This window comes from Neopsephotus bourkii, unplaced genomic scaffold (genome assembly GCF_033783945.1).
Source record: "Neopsephotus bourkii isolate Nb327-2 ecotype Australia unplaced genomic scaffold, CSIRO-AGI_Nbou_v1 NB_1423, whole genome shotgun sequence".
Classification (NCBI taxonomy): domain Eukaryota; kingdom Metazoa; phylum Chordata; class Aves; order Psittaciformes; family Psittacidae; genus Neopsephotus; species Neopsephotus bourkii.
In genome coordinates, this window is record NW_026901900.1 from 762,210 (window position 1) to 778,513 (window position 16,304).

Genomic DNA, 16,304 nt, shown 5'->3' on the forward strand with positions numbered 1-16,304 from the left:
TACCTAAAAGTAACAATCACAATTCTTAATATTCACCTGGTATCAAAACAGAAACAACAGCAACATGAATGGAGGAAGATACTTTCAACTAAGCAAAGAGCACTGGAAGTAATATCAACACAGACACTAAGTAAACATTCTCACTTGCAATTTTAAGGTCACTTAAAAGCACTCTGTGACCACATTGCTACCCTAAAATAAATTCAAATATAGTTTTTACCCATTTTATGATCCTCTGATATTCCCAGAACAATTTAAATAGGTGTAGGTTGCAATGAGGATCAAATAAATGATCTTGGTAAGTTACTGATGTAAAATTTGCTCACATAAATTACTTTGAAAAGAGAGTAAATTATTAAAGCACTGCAAAGAATAACTGGAAATAATGAAATGACTTCACAAAAAAGGAAGACTTAAGCTAAAAAAAAGTTACTGATCATCAGATTTAATCAAAAGGTTTTAAGAGAAGCAGCATAACCCTGTAATCAGGAGCAATGAACCCAGCACTACAAAATACACCTTACAGAAGAATCCAATACCAACAGGAGCTGAGATCTGATGACCTAATATGTGTTTTCCACACCTCATGCCTAAGGCACTATAATTTTTCTAGCTGAAAAGTGTGCTACTCTATTGTACTGCACAATAAAGAGCATATAACAAAATCAGATGATCCTACTGAGAACAAACCAGCAATAACCTTCAATAAAAATCTCATGTTGTAGTTGAGGACTTCATATTCATCGGCAGATTTTATGTGAAACATGAATATGAACAAAACGTTATTATTTCCAGGTTCATCTACCAGAACTCCATTACAAAGGCTCCCTTTTATATGGTACTTTTTATTTGCAGAAAGTGTTAAGAATTTGCATTGCCTTTTAAAGAATACTCTGTAAAGTCACAGATGTAAGCCATGCTGATTACACAGTAGGATTTCATTCATTTTAACCTGAAGGCTATGATTATGCCTCTTATGAGTGCGACAAAGGGTTTCCTGTCCCTGTAGCAAATTTCTTCAATAACATTTGCATTTAACTCAATACTACTAAACACTCATAATGTGTTTAGATTGAGATAAGAAGATGGAAGAAATGTAAAATAAATTGTAATATACGTTTATTACAAAGTTTTCTTATTGATACAAAAGTTTCTGTACACACAGACTCTATCCATCATTAGTGAACAGAAGGTCAATACCAAATTGAAAGAAAAATAAAAAGAACATGGAAGTATGTGTGTATGTGATGAAAGAAGATGAATACCAAAATGATTTCAGTCAAAACTTTTTCTGACATGAACATGAAACTCAACATGAATCTGCTATAATTCTGCAATAAATCATTGTCTGCAGTTATCAGCATGTTCAGTCTACACACCAATACCACAAACTCACCCCACCATACAGAATATAATCATACAGAAAATAGGGAAGCTGTTCATTGCTGCTAATTTTCTCTTTAACCTCATTGTGAGTTCCCACTTTCCGCTCTGTAGTGATATGCCTTATAGATTTCCATATTATTTGGACTCCAGTTACAATAAAAGTTGCAACTGTCCATGTGAACAACACACATTAATTTTCAGTTTCGAAAAGGAATGCATGGTTTCTCACATTAATATCAAATACCCAATTTAATACCTGATGACACAGCTCATGTACAATGACCATGGTGACGTCCAGTAGGTATGATATAGAAGAAATGCTTGGATCTAGAAGTATCCTCTGCTCCACAAAAACGCTCAGTCCCCAGTTCTCCATAGCAGCATATGGATGCTTAGGCACAGCTAACAGATCTACAAATAGAAAAAATATATGTTAAATCCTTGCGGGAACTACTATGCTGAAGTATTGTAAGTAAGGCCATAAATGATCACTAAAAGCATTTTAAATAACATACATGTAAAAAACCTAAACTTGATTTCAGCCATCTAGTACTGTTATTTAGGAAATACTAATAAAATATTCACTTTTTTATCTTATGCCACTATCCGCTCACACATGTTTACCCTGTTACTGCTGTAAGACAGTACTTAGTCTTTCTAATTGAAGTTTTCCACACAGAATCCAGCTTATTTACAATACCTTGTTAATTTACTTCTGGGTTTCATACTGCTCCTCATCTTTACTATATCACATCTGTAGTAATACAGACTTACTACAAGCATTCCTTACCTTTTCATTAAGGTGACTCCTTTTTGAACATCTTACACATCAGCTGCATGCAAGGACTGAAATTTAGGGGAACACTGAAGAAATACTGTTTCTTAAGAACCAGAAAGATGGTGAACTGTTTAGAATTGCCCTCAGGTAAAAAAAAAATAAAATAAAAAAAAAAGAGAGAAAGAAGAAAACCAACAAAAACCAAACACAAACAAAAAACACCACACAAAACCAAAACAGTGAGGAAATGTCTCTCAGTGGCATGAGACTGAACAATACCATATTACAATGACTATCCATGTGTTAGAAAAATCTTACTGCAGAAAAGTGAGAAAGAACTAAAATTGACACTAAGTCTGGAAATAAACCTAAAATTACAGTAAAATGACATAGGGAATAAACCAATACACAATGCTGCTTCATGGCAAAAATATCTGAAAGAGCCCAGAAACAACCTGTATGTCTACAAGAAGCCCAGTGCAACCTGTGCACAAATTAGCCAGAATTTTGGAAGCTATGCTGTCACATCAGCATGGTGCTTCCTCCAGTCAAACTAATTAGCCCAGCTCTGTAATTAATTAGCCTGGCTGCCACACTCCTCTCATTTGGCTGTACTACCTCTGCTTCCAAAGCTATTTAATTCACAGTTAACACAAGTTATATCTAGGTGGTACTTCACTGGGTGGGATCAAAGGCCTCCGGGTTGACTTCCTAACCTGAAGAAGAAAAACCCTGACCAGCATATTCTAAATGATACTATAAATTATATCACAGCACTTAGTTTGTCTTTTTTGGCTTGCTGACATTGAGTGGTGGAATTGGCTTGGAGAGCAACCTGACGGCTGGAGCTCTACTTCAGGATTCATAAGAAGCTGCTACTGAAGTATCAGGAATGGAAAACCTGGACATATTCCAGAACTCCTAAAAAGGGCCTGCTGCAAGAAGCATAAAAATACCAGCCTTCTAGTGGAAGTACAGAGAGAGGATAGCAGCTACTTTCAAACACAAGGAAACCGAAAATATCCAAATTGCAGAGACATACTACAAATGGTAAAGAATAAATATTTTATATCAAGGCAGACATCAGAACAAAAACCTAATTAAAGAAATAAAGCAAAAATCCAAAACATAGTGTTCAAGATTAAACATGCCAGTAAATTCAAAATTACATGCTTTCCTTTTCTTCTCCAGATGAAGCTCAAAATATACTATTTTTTTAAATAACTGCAATTTGTCATAAATGACATGGAAAAATAAAAACTCCTGTCTGCTATACAAAGAAGGGATAAGGATGGAAATAAGGGACACAGCGGCTACTGGGAGACAACACTGAAGTTAATGGGAAGTCTTCATTTACATTAAACAGGGATCTCTCCTATTTTCAACTCTGTAGAAAACGCTGTAGCTTCTCCCAAAGTGATTACACTTTGATCCAAAAGGCATCTTCAGAAGAATACAGAGAATCTCTGTTCTTTAAAAAGATTAAGTGTTCAGCAATTCCCCTCAAAAAAGCAAAGTGACACTGAAACAGAACCAGCATGAAAGTAAAACCAGTTTCCAATGCTTTTATTTCTTTTCTGTCCTTTGCGCTCATTTGTAGTTTCTGGTCTAACCAGTCATAATGGATGGATTTTGTGTCAGCCAGTAATAAACTGGAATAACTCTATGGAACTGGGAAACTAGGGTGAGGTCTCACACCAAACACCTTTACAAGCTAATTATAGACTGTCACTATTAGTATCATTGGTATTGGCCTGTTGGTTTAGACTTCATAGCACTGACATATCAGTAAAACCTGACAATCTGATGGACAGCTAACTGCCTTGCAGGTAGACAACCACAGTGGGATATTCTGAATCACTTTCATCCAATACAGCCCCGTTGCTTTGCAAGCCTGGAAATTCCTCTCATGTATCAGCTAATGCTTAAAGGGCTTTTCCAAACAGACAAAACAAAATGTAATAGATAACCCTGTTGGTTTCCTGAATGCTAATCCTTGCAAGTGGCATGCTGAATGAATTAGGAGGTGTACTGAAATACATACACACACTCCTACCTTTTTCTAGTGCAGGGCCTGGTGCACTGCATTTCAGTGCCAAAGAAGAGCCTTAATTTCCGGTAACTGACAGAATGGACTCTAAACATACTCACGATCGCAAAATGAGAAATCTTTTGCTTCTCATTGACCATGTCTACACTCCAAATGTCCAAGTGTTGGTGTTCATTTTTCACTTAGAATTTAAACTCTTCAGTGGTTGGTCTTGATTGCTCCACAAATTTCTACTACCTTTAAATAAAATTCCAAACATGCCTGGTTTTGTGGTAAAAGACACAATAATCTATATCTTTCTCTGGGGAGCCATAAACATTTGATTTCAGAGGAGCATTGAACATTTTTGATGTTCAAGTCTCAACATGAGAATTTGTATTTCATACCATTACAGCACTGAGGAAGGTACCCTGTGCTCCTGGAGGTGACATCTGTTAAGGCTTTAGTGTAATTCTTAAGGAGCAAGGTATAAAAGGAGGGGTGATGATGCACGTTTTGATAGACAAATCATTCACACTTATTACTGCTCAAAAGTGTTCAGCACTAACTGCAAAATGTGAACTGCTGAATATATAACAGCTTGTGTGCATGCTGCATTCAGTTACTCTGCACACTATTTAATTAAATTCTTTGTAAAGCACTTGTGAATGTTTGATTATGTGGATATTGCTGGGGAAATAGAAATGCGTGTTATTGCTTGCAGAGAATAATATCCTCATACATCATAAAACTGTTACTTGAGATTTCCTGATACAGCAGTGCAGAGAGTTCTGTGTAGTGCCGGAATAATAGAGGATTTCCACCTCTTGGCCTTCACAGAGACTAAATTCATGACCAAGAAGTAAAAACTATACAGCTAAAATAAATCACCAGAAAAGCCATCAGGACAAAAACATGTTGGAACTTCACACTATCATTCTATACTGGCACAATTATTCAAATATAAGGATAGCGTTTGGAAGTTTTATAATCTATCTCTGCATGAACCTCATGAAAAACATTCCAAGTTATAAAAAACATACAAAGCTCAAGAGCTTCATTTCTAAGCAGTTAATTACGACATCGTAACTATGTGAGCTTACATCAAAATGTAACTGTCTGACATTATTAGCAAGTATCATCATAGTGCAAAACAGAAATTAAGCAATTTAACACTTAAGTTGGTCACAAAGCACGTCATCATTTGATGCTCTTTTAAGTTAGTTAGTTACACTTAGTATCTGTGCAATTTGAACAAATGATACTGTTTTTAATTTTCCACTACTCAGTTACAGAATTTTCCAGACACCCTTAAAACACATTGTTTTAAATCCCCCAATCCACACAACTGGGAACATCACTCTTGCCTTAGATGACAGCAAAGTTAAAACTGAATAGGATTAAATGCAAAACAAGATTTAATTCTCTAATGCAGGGTACCCTGAATTTCAGGTCCTTCCCCTCCTTTATCATCCTACTCTTCTACAAACATCAAAGCACCTCTTTCTACCACTGTGATTCCACTACATTTAACCACTTCAGTCTGATGCCTGATGGGGATACTGGTGCAACAGACACACATCGTTACTATACATTCAAATATGAGTGCGCGCATAAACACAGACTTCTATACCTATGAACATATTTACTAATATTATATGCTGCAATTTTATTTGTTTTAACTGCTGGTTGAAATGTGACCAAGGGCTAGATCCTGAAGAACATATGTCAGTATTAAATTTCTAATACTCAAGGTGGAACATAAAAAGCACCTAATAGGGAAAAGGAAAAAAAAAAGAATAAACTGTATGAACAATTTTTGCAAATTTTCTGTGTAGTGCATGATAAGTCTCCCAAATAAATCTGAGAACCCTGAAACACTGCATCTGATAAGAGAACATACAGTGAGAAACAAGAAATTTCTGTCAAGCATCTTTACACATATATTTTCCTTAATAAAACCAGGAGGCACACAGGGATAAACTGTTCAGTCCTTGAACTCCCTGTTTTTCTCTTATAATTTATGGTTTTATTACAAAAATGACACTATAAAATTATTTGAATTTACTATGTGCCTCTCAACAATGTTATTTTCATTCATTTCTTCAGAGAGGCTTTCTTCAAGATTTTAGGTGTAGATTTTTTGCTACCAAGTATGCTATTTTTCAGACAATGATTTCTACAAATTAAAAGAAAGTATGAACTAATATCAGTTTAGTTTAGTTTATTCCTGACAAATGAAAAAAAAAAAAAAAAAAGGTTTTGCCCTTTCCTAATGCTGCATAATGCAATCAATAGCTTTACTAAATCTCCCTAAAGGTCTTGTGCGATTTCCTAAATGAATGTTGTTGTACAAAGAATTATTTACTAAAAGGTTTTATATTTCTGCCACACAGATTCATTAATCAAAGCCATTTTTTTACTGCACATAAGTAGATGCTTTCCTGTAACACAATAGCATTTAAAGATTTACGCATATTTTAACAAGCCAGCTACAAAAAGAGACAGCCCTGGTTAAAAACCATTAAGTTAAACAGCAGCTACTGTGAGAAGTAGCCAAAATTTCTACTGACATACAACCACTGAGTACAGAACTTATAAGAAATATCTACAATGGCTACTGAAAAACTTTCTTTTCTGCACTGTTTGCTTAGCATACAACAGAGAAGATTTTGCCAGAAAACCAAGTTTTCTATGTATATACTTTCATCCCCTTAAAAAGTTATCTGGGGGAAAGACAGAACACAACACACACAGAAAACCAAACACCCCAGGCAGGGACATTCTGCAGCCACCAGGAAGGTCTCCAACTGACTGCAACAACAGAGAGAAACATAACTGATAGATGTGAATGTTCAACTTGAGACACCACAAGACACGAAATTTTCAGAAAACACCAAGTGCATGTTTCCAGAAGACTAAACCATTTCAGACTCTCATTTCTGGCAGTGAGGAGCTAGGTACCCTAAATTAGCTGTTTTATAACTATTACTTTTATTTAAACTACAATTTAATTGTATTCTTCTTTCTTCTCTCACTACTTGCAAAGTATTGAAACACACAAAAGTTGCAAACAACCAGGATGACAGCCCCAAAAGAAATCTTTGATTAACACTTCTGTTTACCTAAATACTTAGTCTGGCACCCATCACTTTTTATCTCTGGGACTACACCACCAATACCCTTCTGTAAACATGACACCAACCCACATGGACATTATCCTGCAGAGTTAATGCAAAGGTCTAAAAGTGTTTGCCATTATTTCAGTCAAATCAAACAGCTTGTTGCAGACCCTGAGGAGAAATCACTGACACACAGCAGTTTATTGCTGGGGGTTTTATTGCTTCTTATTGCTGTACAAAGTATTACTTAACATTAACTGACATAAAGAGTGGATGGATTTCCAGAGTGTTTGATACAAATAGCAGATGCTTAATGCAATGTGAATACTAAAGGATCCAAGGGCGGGGGGGGGAGGGGGGGTGGGGGTGGGGGTGGGAATGTGGGAGAGAAAGCTGTGGAGGCTAAATGGGGAGAATAAGCAGTAATGTGGAAAGAAAAACTTTGCTATTTTTCCAAGCAACTGAGCCTTGACACTGGATGATGGCTGTTTACTCTTTAAGAAATAAAATAGAATCCTGGTGATATTATTTGACATGCGTATTAGGAAATTGCTTTCAATTTTCATAACCCAAATCTATAGATCATTGCTTTGTTATTTCAAAGTATATCAAATAAATCAATGTTAAGATGAAAAAATAATGCAATCGTCCATTGAGGGTTAATTATGTATCATCTTGGTTGTATTGATCTCTACATGAACAATGCCTTTCTTTCAAATAATACCTGGACAGATCATTATTAAATGCTGCACAGCAACAAACAAGAAGGAAAAAAATCTTTGACAAAATCTTCTTACAGATATAAACCTTTTTCCAAGCTTTCAGCCTAACATGGATATTCTAAACTCTTAGACATACATTAGAACACAGATTACCTGGAACAAACAGACACTGAAATCAGCTCAGGTTTTGTTATTCCAAGTTGCAAGGCTAGTATTGCAACTTGAAGTGCTACATCCCTTACAGTATATACACAACAGATGAACAGCAAAATATATTCCAACTCTCAACACCGAAAGATCTAGAGAGAGCAAAAAACAATAAGGACTTTTGTTGCCTTCATAAATACTGTTTCTAACGCAAATACTAAGAGCATTGACATGATGGAAAATTGCCAACAGCCATTTTCCTACCACCACAGTTAATAGAGCATGAGGATTCTACAGCTGAAAACAACATGCCACTGATTACTGAGCACTTCCAGTATGAATACTGCCACAAAGAAAATGATCGAGTGCCACTGCTGTATTCCTTCCCTTCACTGCAAAACCAAGGGGCAGCTACACAGAAAACTCCAGAAATCCATACTACTTGAGAGTTATAAAAATGAAGCAAAATAAATCTTTTCATCCAGCATATATAAAACTGATTTACATTACAGTAATAAAGACATGAATGTTCCCATTATTACAAACGCTATATGCCCAGATTTACCTCTTTTATGTTTGCTTTAAAGTGAGATCATATTCACAGGTGACTGGCACAGTTTAGTACTGAAAGTAGAAACATGAATTTTGGGAATAGAGGCAGCTATTTCACATTACCAGTATCTCAAAAATGTGTATCCCAATATTCCATCTGGAGATAAAACTATAATATAGCTAAGCATATACATCACATCTGAAGGCAATATTTTTGTGGGGACTGCATGCATTTATCTTCTCTCTTCCAGAGGAAGATGAAGAAATGCAAATGTACTGTCCCGGATAGCTTCTGAGTCATTGTTTTTAGGTCTTACTGTTTAACATGAGCACTAACTAACACTTACCTGACATTCTCATGCAAATAATTTAGGTAATATTAGATCAGGATAAATTTTTACTATGCTAATAGTAAAAAGAGTAATCTATTAATCAGTTTATTTAATATACCAAAATCAATACATTTCTGTGACATATCACAAAAACTCCATCATCCTTAATTCTAGAGAAACACATTCTGTTCTCTGGCATGCCCACACTCTCTCCTCCCCACTCATGCCTGAGGATGCAACCATTTCAACTATGTCTTCTCACAGAATCCACATTCACCCTTACAAAAGGCTCCAAGAAATATTCTTATGGACCAGGGATCAAAATGTGAAAGTCAAAGCTGAACTTCTGGGTGCATTTAGATATCCTGGAGAGACTTAACTAAGTGAATTTACACCTTCATTCTGCTTTGTGTCAGCATGGCCACATGCTGCCAGCAATGTGCTCTGCAGTTACCTATCACAGGTGAAAAATCATATTTAAAAAGCAAGGGTCCAGTATGGTGACAGAAGAAAAATCATCCTTTCCTACATAAGCACTCCAGATTTCCCACAGTAAAATGAAGCACCAGGACCTGAGCTGTTAAGAAGCTTGACTTTCCTGGTGCAGAAAGGCTTAGCAATATGCTCCACTCAGCCCACATCCTGGTATGCAGAGGCAGGCAGTAATATGTCTCTGAATAAACAGGGTGGGTTTTAAACACATTAGGCCCAGAGTTATTCCTGAACCCAATATGGTTATCAGCAGGGAAAAAAATAAATGGGATTAAAGAAATAAACAGGATGGAAAAGTAGAGCAGCTGAAATCTCCATCAGAGCTGAAATATATCTGAGCATGGAAAACAACATGAAGAGACCAAAATGGTGCTTCATTCTACACCTGGAAGCAGTATGTACCAGTGAAGAGAAAGATAATAATTAGAAAGTAGCCTTATTTCTGACAGTTATAGTTTCAGATGTACGTGAAGTGTTTAATAGTTTCAATTAACTCAGAGTGGAACCCAAACATGAAAATGTGCTACAAAAATGGAAGAATATTGCAAGCCATATAAAAATAAAAACTCTAGAAAGACTTTATTTTTTTTAATCTGAAGTCACAACATATAAGCACCATACTAAAAAGAGGCTGCTAACTGATACAAACTGAGTGGTACTACTGAAGTTTGGCAAACAAGAGCAGAGAACAGAAAAGGTTTTGACAGACCTGGGACAAGTACTTCAATAACAGGCTACTGGGACTTTCAGGAAGAAGTTAAAAGCAAAGACTGACAAACAACAGGAGTCATCCAGTTCAGAACAAAGTTTATAGAGATCAATCAGATCTCTGACACACTGAGCAAGACTGAAAATCCAATATCCCACCAGTAAAGAAACCCAGGACAGAAAATCATGCAGAGCTCAGAGAACATGCGGAGCTGCACATACAGTGATGGCCTGGACAAGTCCCCTTCAGTGTCAAGGAAGAAATACAGGAAAGGTAATGGATTAAATCTCCTCCCTCCACCAATGGCGTGACTATATTGACAGAGAATGATACAGCCACACCAACTCCAAATAGTATTTCCTGTGTACCTTTCTGATACACAAATGCCCTAGCATATGGTATTGCTGTGTATTTGTATAAAAAATGCCTTGTTAGTTCCCTTAAATCACACTTAAGCCAAATTAAAGTTTAAAATCAGTAACAAATTTTATCAGTAACTGTCAAAACAGATAATGCTGTAACAAATGCTTACGAAAGTTACTACCAAATAGGCAAAATCTATGCTTAATGTATTTACACTGATCCATACTTTCATTCATATTGAGCTGGCAATCACGGCTCCAAAAACTTCCTGTTTCATATTTTCCCTGTCACTGAAAACTAACTCAGAAGTTTTGATCTGAGAATTCATCTGTAAGAGATTAACTTCTCACAGAGCATTTTCAGGTACACTCCTCCCCTCCCTTGTAGATCTTCACATCTCTGTACATCCCTTTGTTAAACCACAACAGCTTTTACCAATCTCACCTTCAAAATGTTCCTGGTATCTAAACAGACTTAATCTTTCATCCTGACCCATTCTGTTCCCCCGTTTTGGAGACACAGTCTGTCCATTTTTCTTACTAGTGTTTGTTCACTTCCTGAGATACAGAAATATGTGTCTGTTAGACTAGAAATTATCTTCCATACTAAACTGGCTGGTAAGCAGCTTCTTACTTCAACGAATTCAATGAGAGGATAAAAACATTTCCTCCTCCCTTTGGTAATTCATTTGAATTTTTTCAGCGTCTGATGTGACCTCCACTGAAGTTTACATTCTGTATCAATCTTTACCTGCATTATACGAAGATCTAAATAGAATAAAATGTATGCAGTGCATTACTGACTGCTAAGTGAGTCCAGTAATATTAACACACTAGTAATGAATGACTTTGGGATAGCAGTGGGCCTGCAGTGACTGATCCCCATTGCAGCCACACTTCTCTCAAAGTCAGAGAGCAGAGTAAGACAACTGCAGGATATAAGAAGTCAGTCAACAGAAAGTACATCTTCCCTTGCTTTTGCACAAGGAAGAACCAAAGTAAAATTGGAACTTTTTCTTATTGCCTAAGAGGGTAGATATTCTGAGGGACCACTGATGTCAAATATTTCTATGTTAAATGAATATGCAAAATTCTGGCAGATGCCATTTGAAAAGGTTACACATTCATCTTGCGATGGCACAGAGAGAGTATATCAAGTTTACACAGTAACACTTCACATGGGTAAAAAACAGGAAGAGAGAGTGGCAAGAAGCTTTGGGCAACTTTGGAAAGATTAAAAAAAAATGCCAAGTTAAAATAAATACACCAAAAAGAAGGGCATACAACGCAAGTGCTGTAGTGGAAGTAGGAACTGTTAATGTGGAAAAGATACACAGGCAAACCACAAGGGCATCACCACGTCAAACCAACAGAAAAGTTACTGAGATTCCTGGGAATAACAGATTAGGTGACTAAATCTGTGCCATATGTAGGGATTTCTCATCAGTAACAACTGTAAGCACTATGGAGAAATCCCATTTACAGACATCAGAGAAGCCCATGAAAAGGCAACAACTGAAAGAGTTGGAGAGGTTGTGAATGCTCCATCCCTGGTGGTGCTCAAGGCCAGGTTGGACGAGGCCTTGGGTGATATGGTTTAGAGCGAGGTGTCCCTGCCCATGGCAGGGGGGTTGGAACTTGATGATCTTAAGGTCCTTTCCAACCCTAACTATTCTATGATTCTATGATTCTATGATAAAGAGATCTCACTGTAATTCCAGAGCCAATTCAGAAAGAGTACTACAGGAAATATAAGACTAAATTCTTTAACACATTTCATGTGGCATTAGTGCAGTGCTATAGGAGAATCACAGAATGGCTGAGGTAGGAAGGGATCTCTGGAGGTCATCTTGTCCAACACCCCTGCTCAAGCAGGGCCACACACAGCTGGTTGCCCAGGACTATGTCCAGCTGACTTTTTGATGTTTCTGAGGATGCAGACTCCACAATCTCTCTGCAACCTGTGCCACTCCTTGATTACCCCCACAATCTCTCTGCAACCTGTGCCACTCCTTGATTACCCCCACTGAAAAAAAGTGTTTCCTAATGTTCAGGAAGAACCTCCTGTGTTTCAGTTTGTGCCCACTGCCTCTTGTTCTGTTACTGGGCACCACTGAAAAGAGCCTGGTGCCATCTTCCTTGCACACTTCCTTCAGGTATTTATACATATTGATTAGATTCCCCCTGAGTTCTGTTGCCCAGGCTAAATGGTCCCAGCTCTCCTATCCTCTCCATATAGCAGACATGCTCCAGTCCCTCAGTCATCCTCCTGGCCCTACACTGGAGTTTCTCCAGAATGCCCATGTCTCTCTTCTACTGTAGAGCCCAGAACTGGACACAGCACTCCAGATGTGGCCTCACCAGTGCTGAGTAGAGGAGAAGGATCACTTCCCTTCACCTGCTAGCAACCCTCCTAGCAGTCCAGGACACCATTTACCTTCTTTGCTGTGAGAGCACAGTGCTGGCTCATGGTCAACTTCTTGTCCACGATCTGCTTTCTGAAAAGTTGCTTCCCAGTTAGTCAGCCCCCAGCATATACTGGTGCATGGGGCTGTTTCTCCCTAGGTGCAGGACTTGGCACCTCCCTTTTTTTAGACTTCATGAGGTTCTTGTAGCCCATTCCTCCAGCTTGCTGAGGTCCCTCTGGATGGCAGCACAACACCCCAGTGTATCACCCACTCCTCCCAGGTTTGCATCATCTGCAAATTTACTGAGGGTACACCCTGACCAACCATCCAGATCATTAATGAAGATGTTGAACAGGACTAGACCTACCATTGACCCTTGAAGTACACTTCTAGTTACTGGCCTCCAACTCGACTTCATACCACTTATCATTGCCATCTGAGCTCAGCTATTCAGCCAGTTTTCAATCCACCTTAATATCTGCTCATCTAGCTTGCACTTCATCAGCTTCTCTATGATGATTTTATGGGAAACAGGGTCAAAGACATCACTGAAGTCCAGGTGGAAAATATCCACTGCTCTCCCCTCATACACCAAGCCAGTTATTTTATCATAGGTCATCAGGTTGGTCAAGCATGACTTCCCCTTGCTGAATCATGCTGACTGTTCCCAGTCACCTTCTTGTCCATGCATGTAGAAATGTAGTTTCCTAGGCCCTCCTTCTTGACCTCTTGAAAATGGGGGTGACATTTGCTTTCCTCCAGTCCTGGCAGACCTCTTGCAATCACCATAGCCTTTCAAAGATAATCAAAAGTGGCCTCACAATGACATCAGCCAGCTCCCTCAGCATTCATGGGTACATATTGTTAGGGTCTGTATGGTTAAAACCAGACACCATTGTCATGAGCACTAAACAAAAATTTGGAAGCCAATATTCAAGCACAGAAGGGACTTCCATAATATAATACAGATAACCTGATTCAACGAGATTCAGAAGACATAACTGAGAATTTTTTATGGGTGTTACAAATGTATGAATCTTAGTTCAAATCTCTGTAGTTTCAGTAAATCAGACAAGTGGATGAACTGACAGATAGGCAGGGAACAAAACCCAGAGCTAGATACAGTCTATGCCAATAACAAAAAGGTTATTATCAGAGAAAACATGGCCTGTGACTGCCAGAGAAATGAAACCTTTCAGGAAGTAACCAATGTTTTTACAATCGAATAGCCAAGGCAGCATATTGCTGTCACTCCAGACAAGTATTTACTGAGGATAAAAAAGCACACTTTCTACAGCTCCCTAAAAGAATGAAGAAATAAGGAAAGTAATTAGGCAATCAAAAAAACCTAAGCAATCGCTCCTGAGACACCACAATGGATTGACCTTATCCACGTAGGCAGAATACCAGTATTTTACGGTAAACTCATAAATTTGAGCAGATCAGAGGTTATTTACACGCTTTTCCTAAGTTTGGCTTGTGAGCATGGTTAAAAATTTTGGTGAATTTATATCATCTGAATGTCCCTGTTATGTAATCATTATGCTTTAGCTGAAGAATTAAAACCAGACAGCGGGAATTTTAACTGCAAGGGGTTCTACTTCCCAGGCAAGATTTTTACAGGTAGGACTCAGTCTAAACTCATGTTCTGGCCAGAAGAGGAAGTTCTCAACATATCTCTGCAGACAGGCCATCCTCAATTTTATGTGATGCACAAAACAATATCTCTGCATTTAAACCTACAGGCAAGGTGCTGCTTACAAGGCACTTTTTAATGAATAAATGGTGGAGGCTTATGTGCTCCCAGCTGATGGCTATGGTAGAGCCAAGGTCCCTCTTCTTCACTCTTTACTGTTTTCCAACCTAATTTTCCTAGTGTTTACACCTGATCCACTAGAACTCCACCTATGCCAGAAACTTCAGTGCAAGCTGTCACTGTAGTCTATGAGCATGGTCCTCCTTCTCATGACCTCTCTCTTCTAGCACAGCCCCCCAAACCATCATTCCCATTTGGGGAACTGACTCCAGGCACTTGAAGACAGTATTGGCCAGCTCGTGACAAAGAAACAGGATTGAAGGGAGGTCAAGCCAGGTAGAATAATAAAGACCCAGGTATAAGGCTATTATAATGAATAAAGCAATAGCATAACATCTAATAATCTACAGTGTAGAATTATCTACACTTATAGTTGTAACACAGCCATTCTGTTGATGCATCGCATATCGCTGCTACCTGTAAGGTTATGAATTAAATAAATTTCTTCAGTCAGTGTGCCCTTTTTAATTTAAGTAGTAAATCTAACCCACTCAAGTTTAGTTATTCAACATAAATTGGGAAAAGAGAGTCAGCTTTTCTGTTTTTTCAACTCTGTGTTGAACAAGTCATGGAACTAAACTAAACAAAATAAATCAACATAAACAAAACTTCATTCTTCCAATAGCACAAGAAGCTGTAACTACCCAAAACTGATACACTTCAACATTCTTTTTTTATGAGGTTTAGCAAATTGCCTTCCCAAATTTAGTAGTCTGTCACTAAGACTTCAGCAGAAAAGCAAAGTATTTGAATATTACCTCAAATTTAAATCAGCACAAAAGAACACAAACCAGTCAGGTCTCCAAAAATCCACTACTACTTACAATCTGAGTTCAAAAGAGAATATTTTACGCTTAAAATCTGATTTAAACTTTAAAAAATCTGATTTCAATTACATCTTAAATAACAGAATTTTGTAATGCATTTCTTCTAAAATATATTCTTGTTAGTACGCATGCTTCATTAGAAGGCTACTCTGTAGCAAACACAAAACTCTTGTCACATCCAAATGATATATTTTCTGTCATCAGCAACCATAAGAACTGCAGGAAAACAAAGAGGCTACTCCTACTTCTTCTCCGGATATCTTGTATTTCACAGATTTCAGGGTGATGACCAAAGAACTAAGAAGTTAGCTTGGAACACCAGAAAAGCACTAGCTTGAGCTAAAAAAAAAAAAAATACTGGATTATTTCTGAAGAAGCAAAGATTCAGTGCTGATGGAACTGAAAGATCCTGCCTCAGAGCACCAAGAAATGCAGTGGGAAAAGCTGAAAAGTATTGCCAGAAGGCTTGAGAGACACAGTTGAAATACATGAGAAACACAGACAAACTGAGAAACAAGTCAAAGAAACGAAAAATTTGTGTGAGACAACCAGGACTATGTTGCCAATGGGACTATGAATACAAACAGGAGCATTACTGAAGGAAGAGCTTTACATGGTGAAG

At 37.7% G+C, this 16,304-nt stretch overlaps 1 protein-coding gene across 1 annotated transcript in view; it reads right to left on the bottom strand.

Annotated features, from left to right (window-relative positions):
* Window positions 1–16,304, bottom strand: part of TRHDE (thyrotropin releasing hormone degrading enzyme) — a 215,131-nt gene that overhangs the window by 128,366 nt on the left and 70,461 nt on the right. The window contains exon 4 of the mRNA XM_061367998.1: window positions 1,643–1,797. Within this exon, the coding sequence (XP_061223982.1) occupies window positions 1,643–1,797 (155 nt within the window). The remainder of the gene's footprint in view (window positions 1–1,642; window positions 1,798–16,304) is intronic.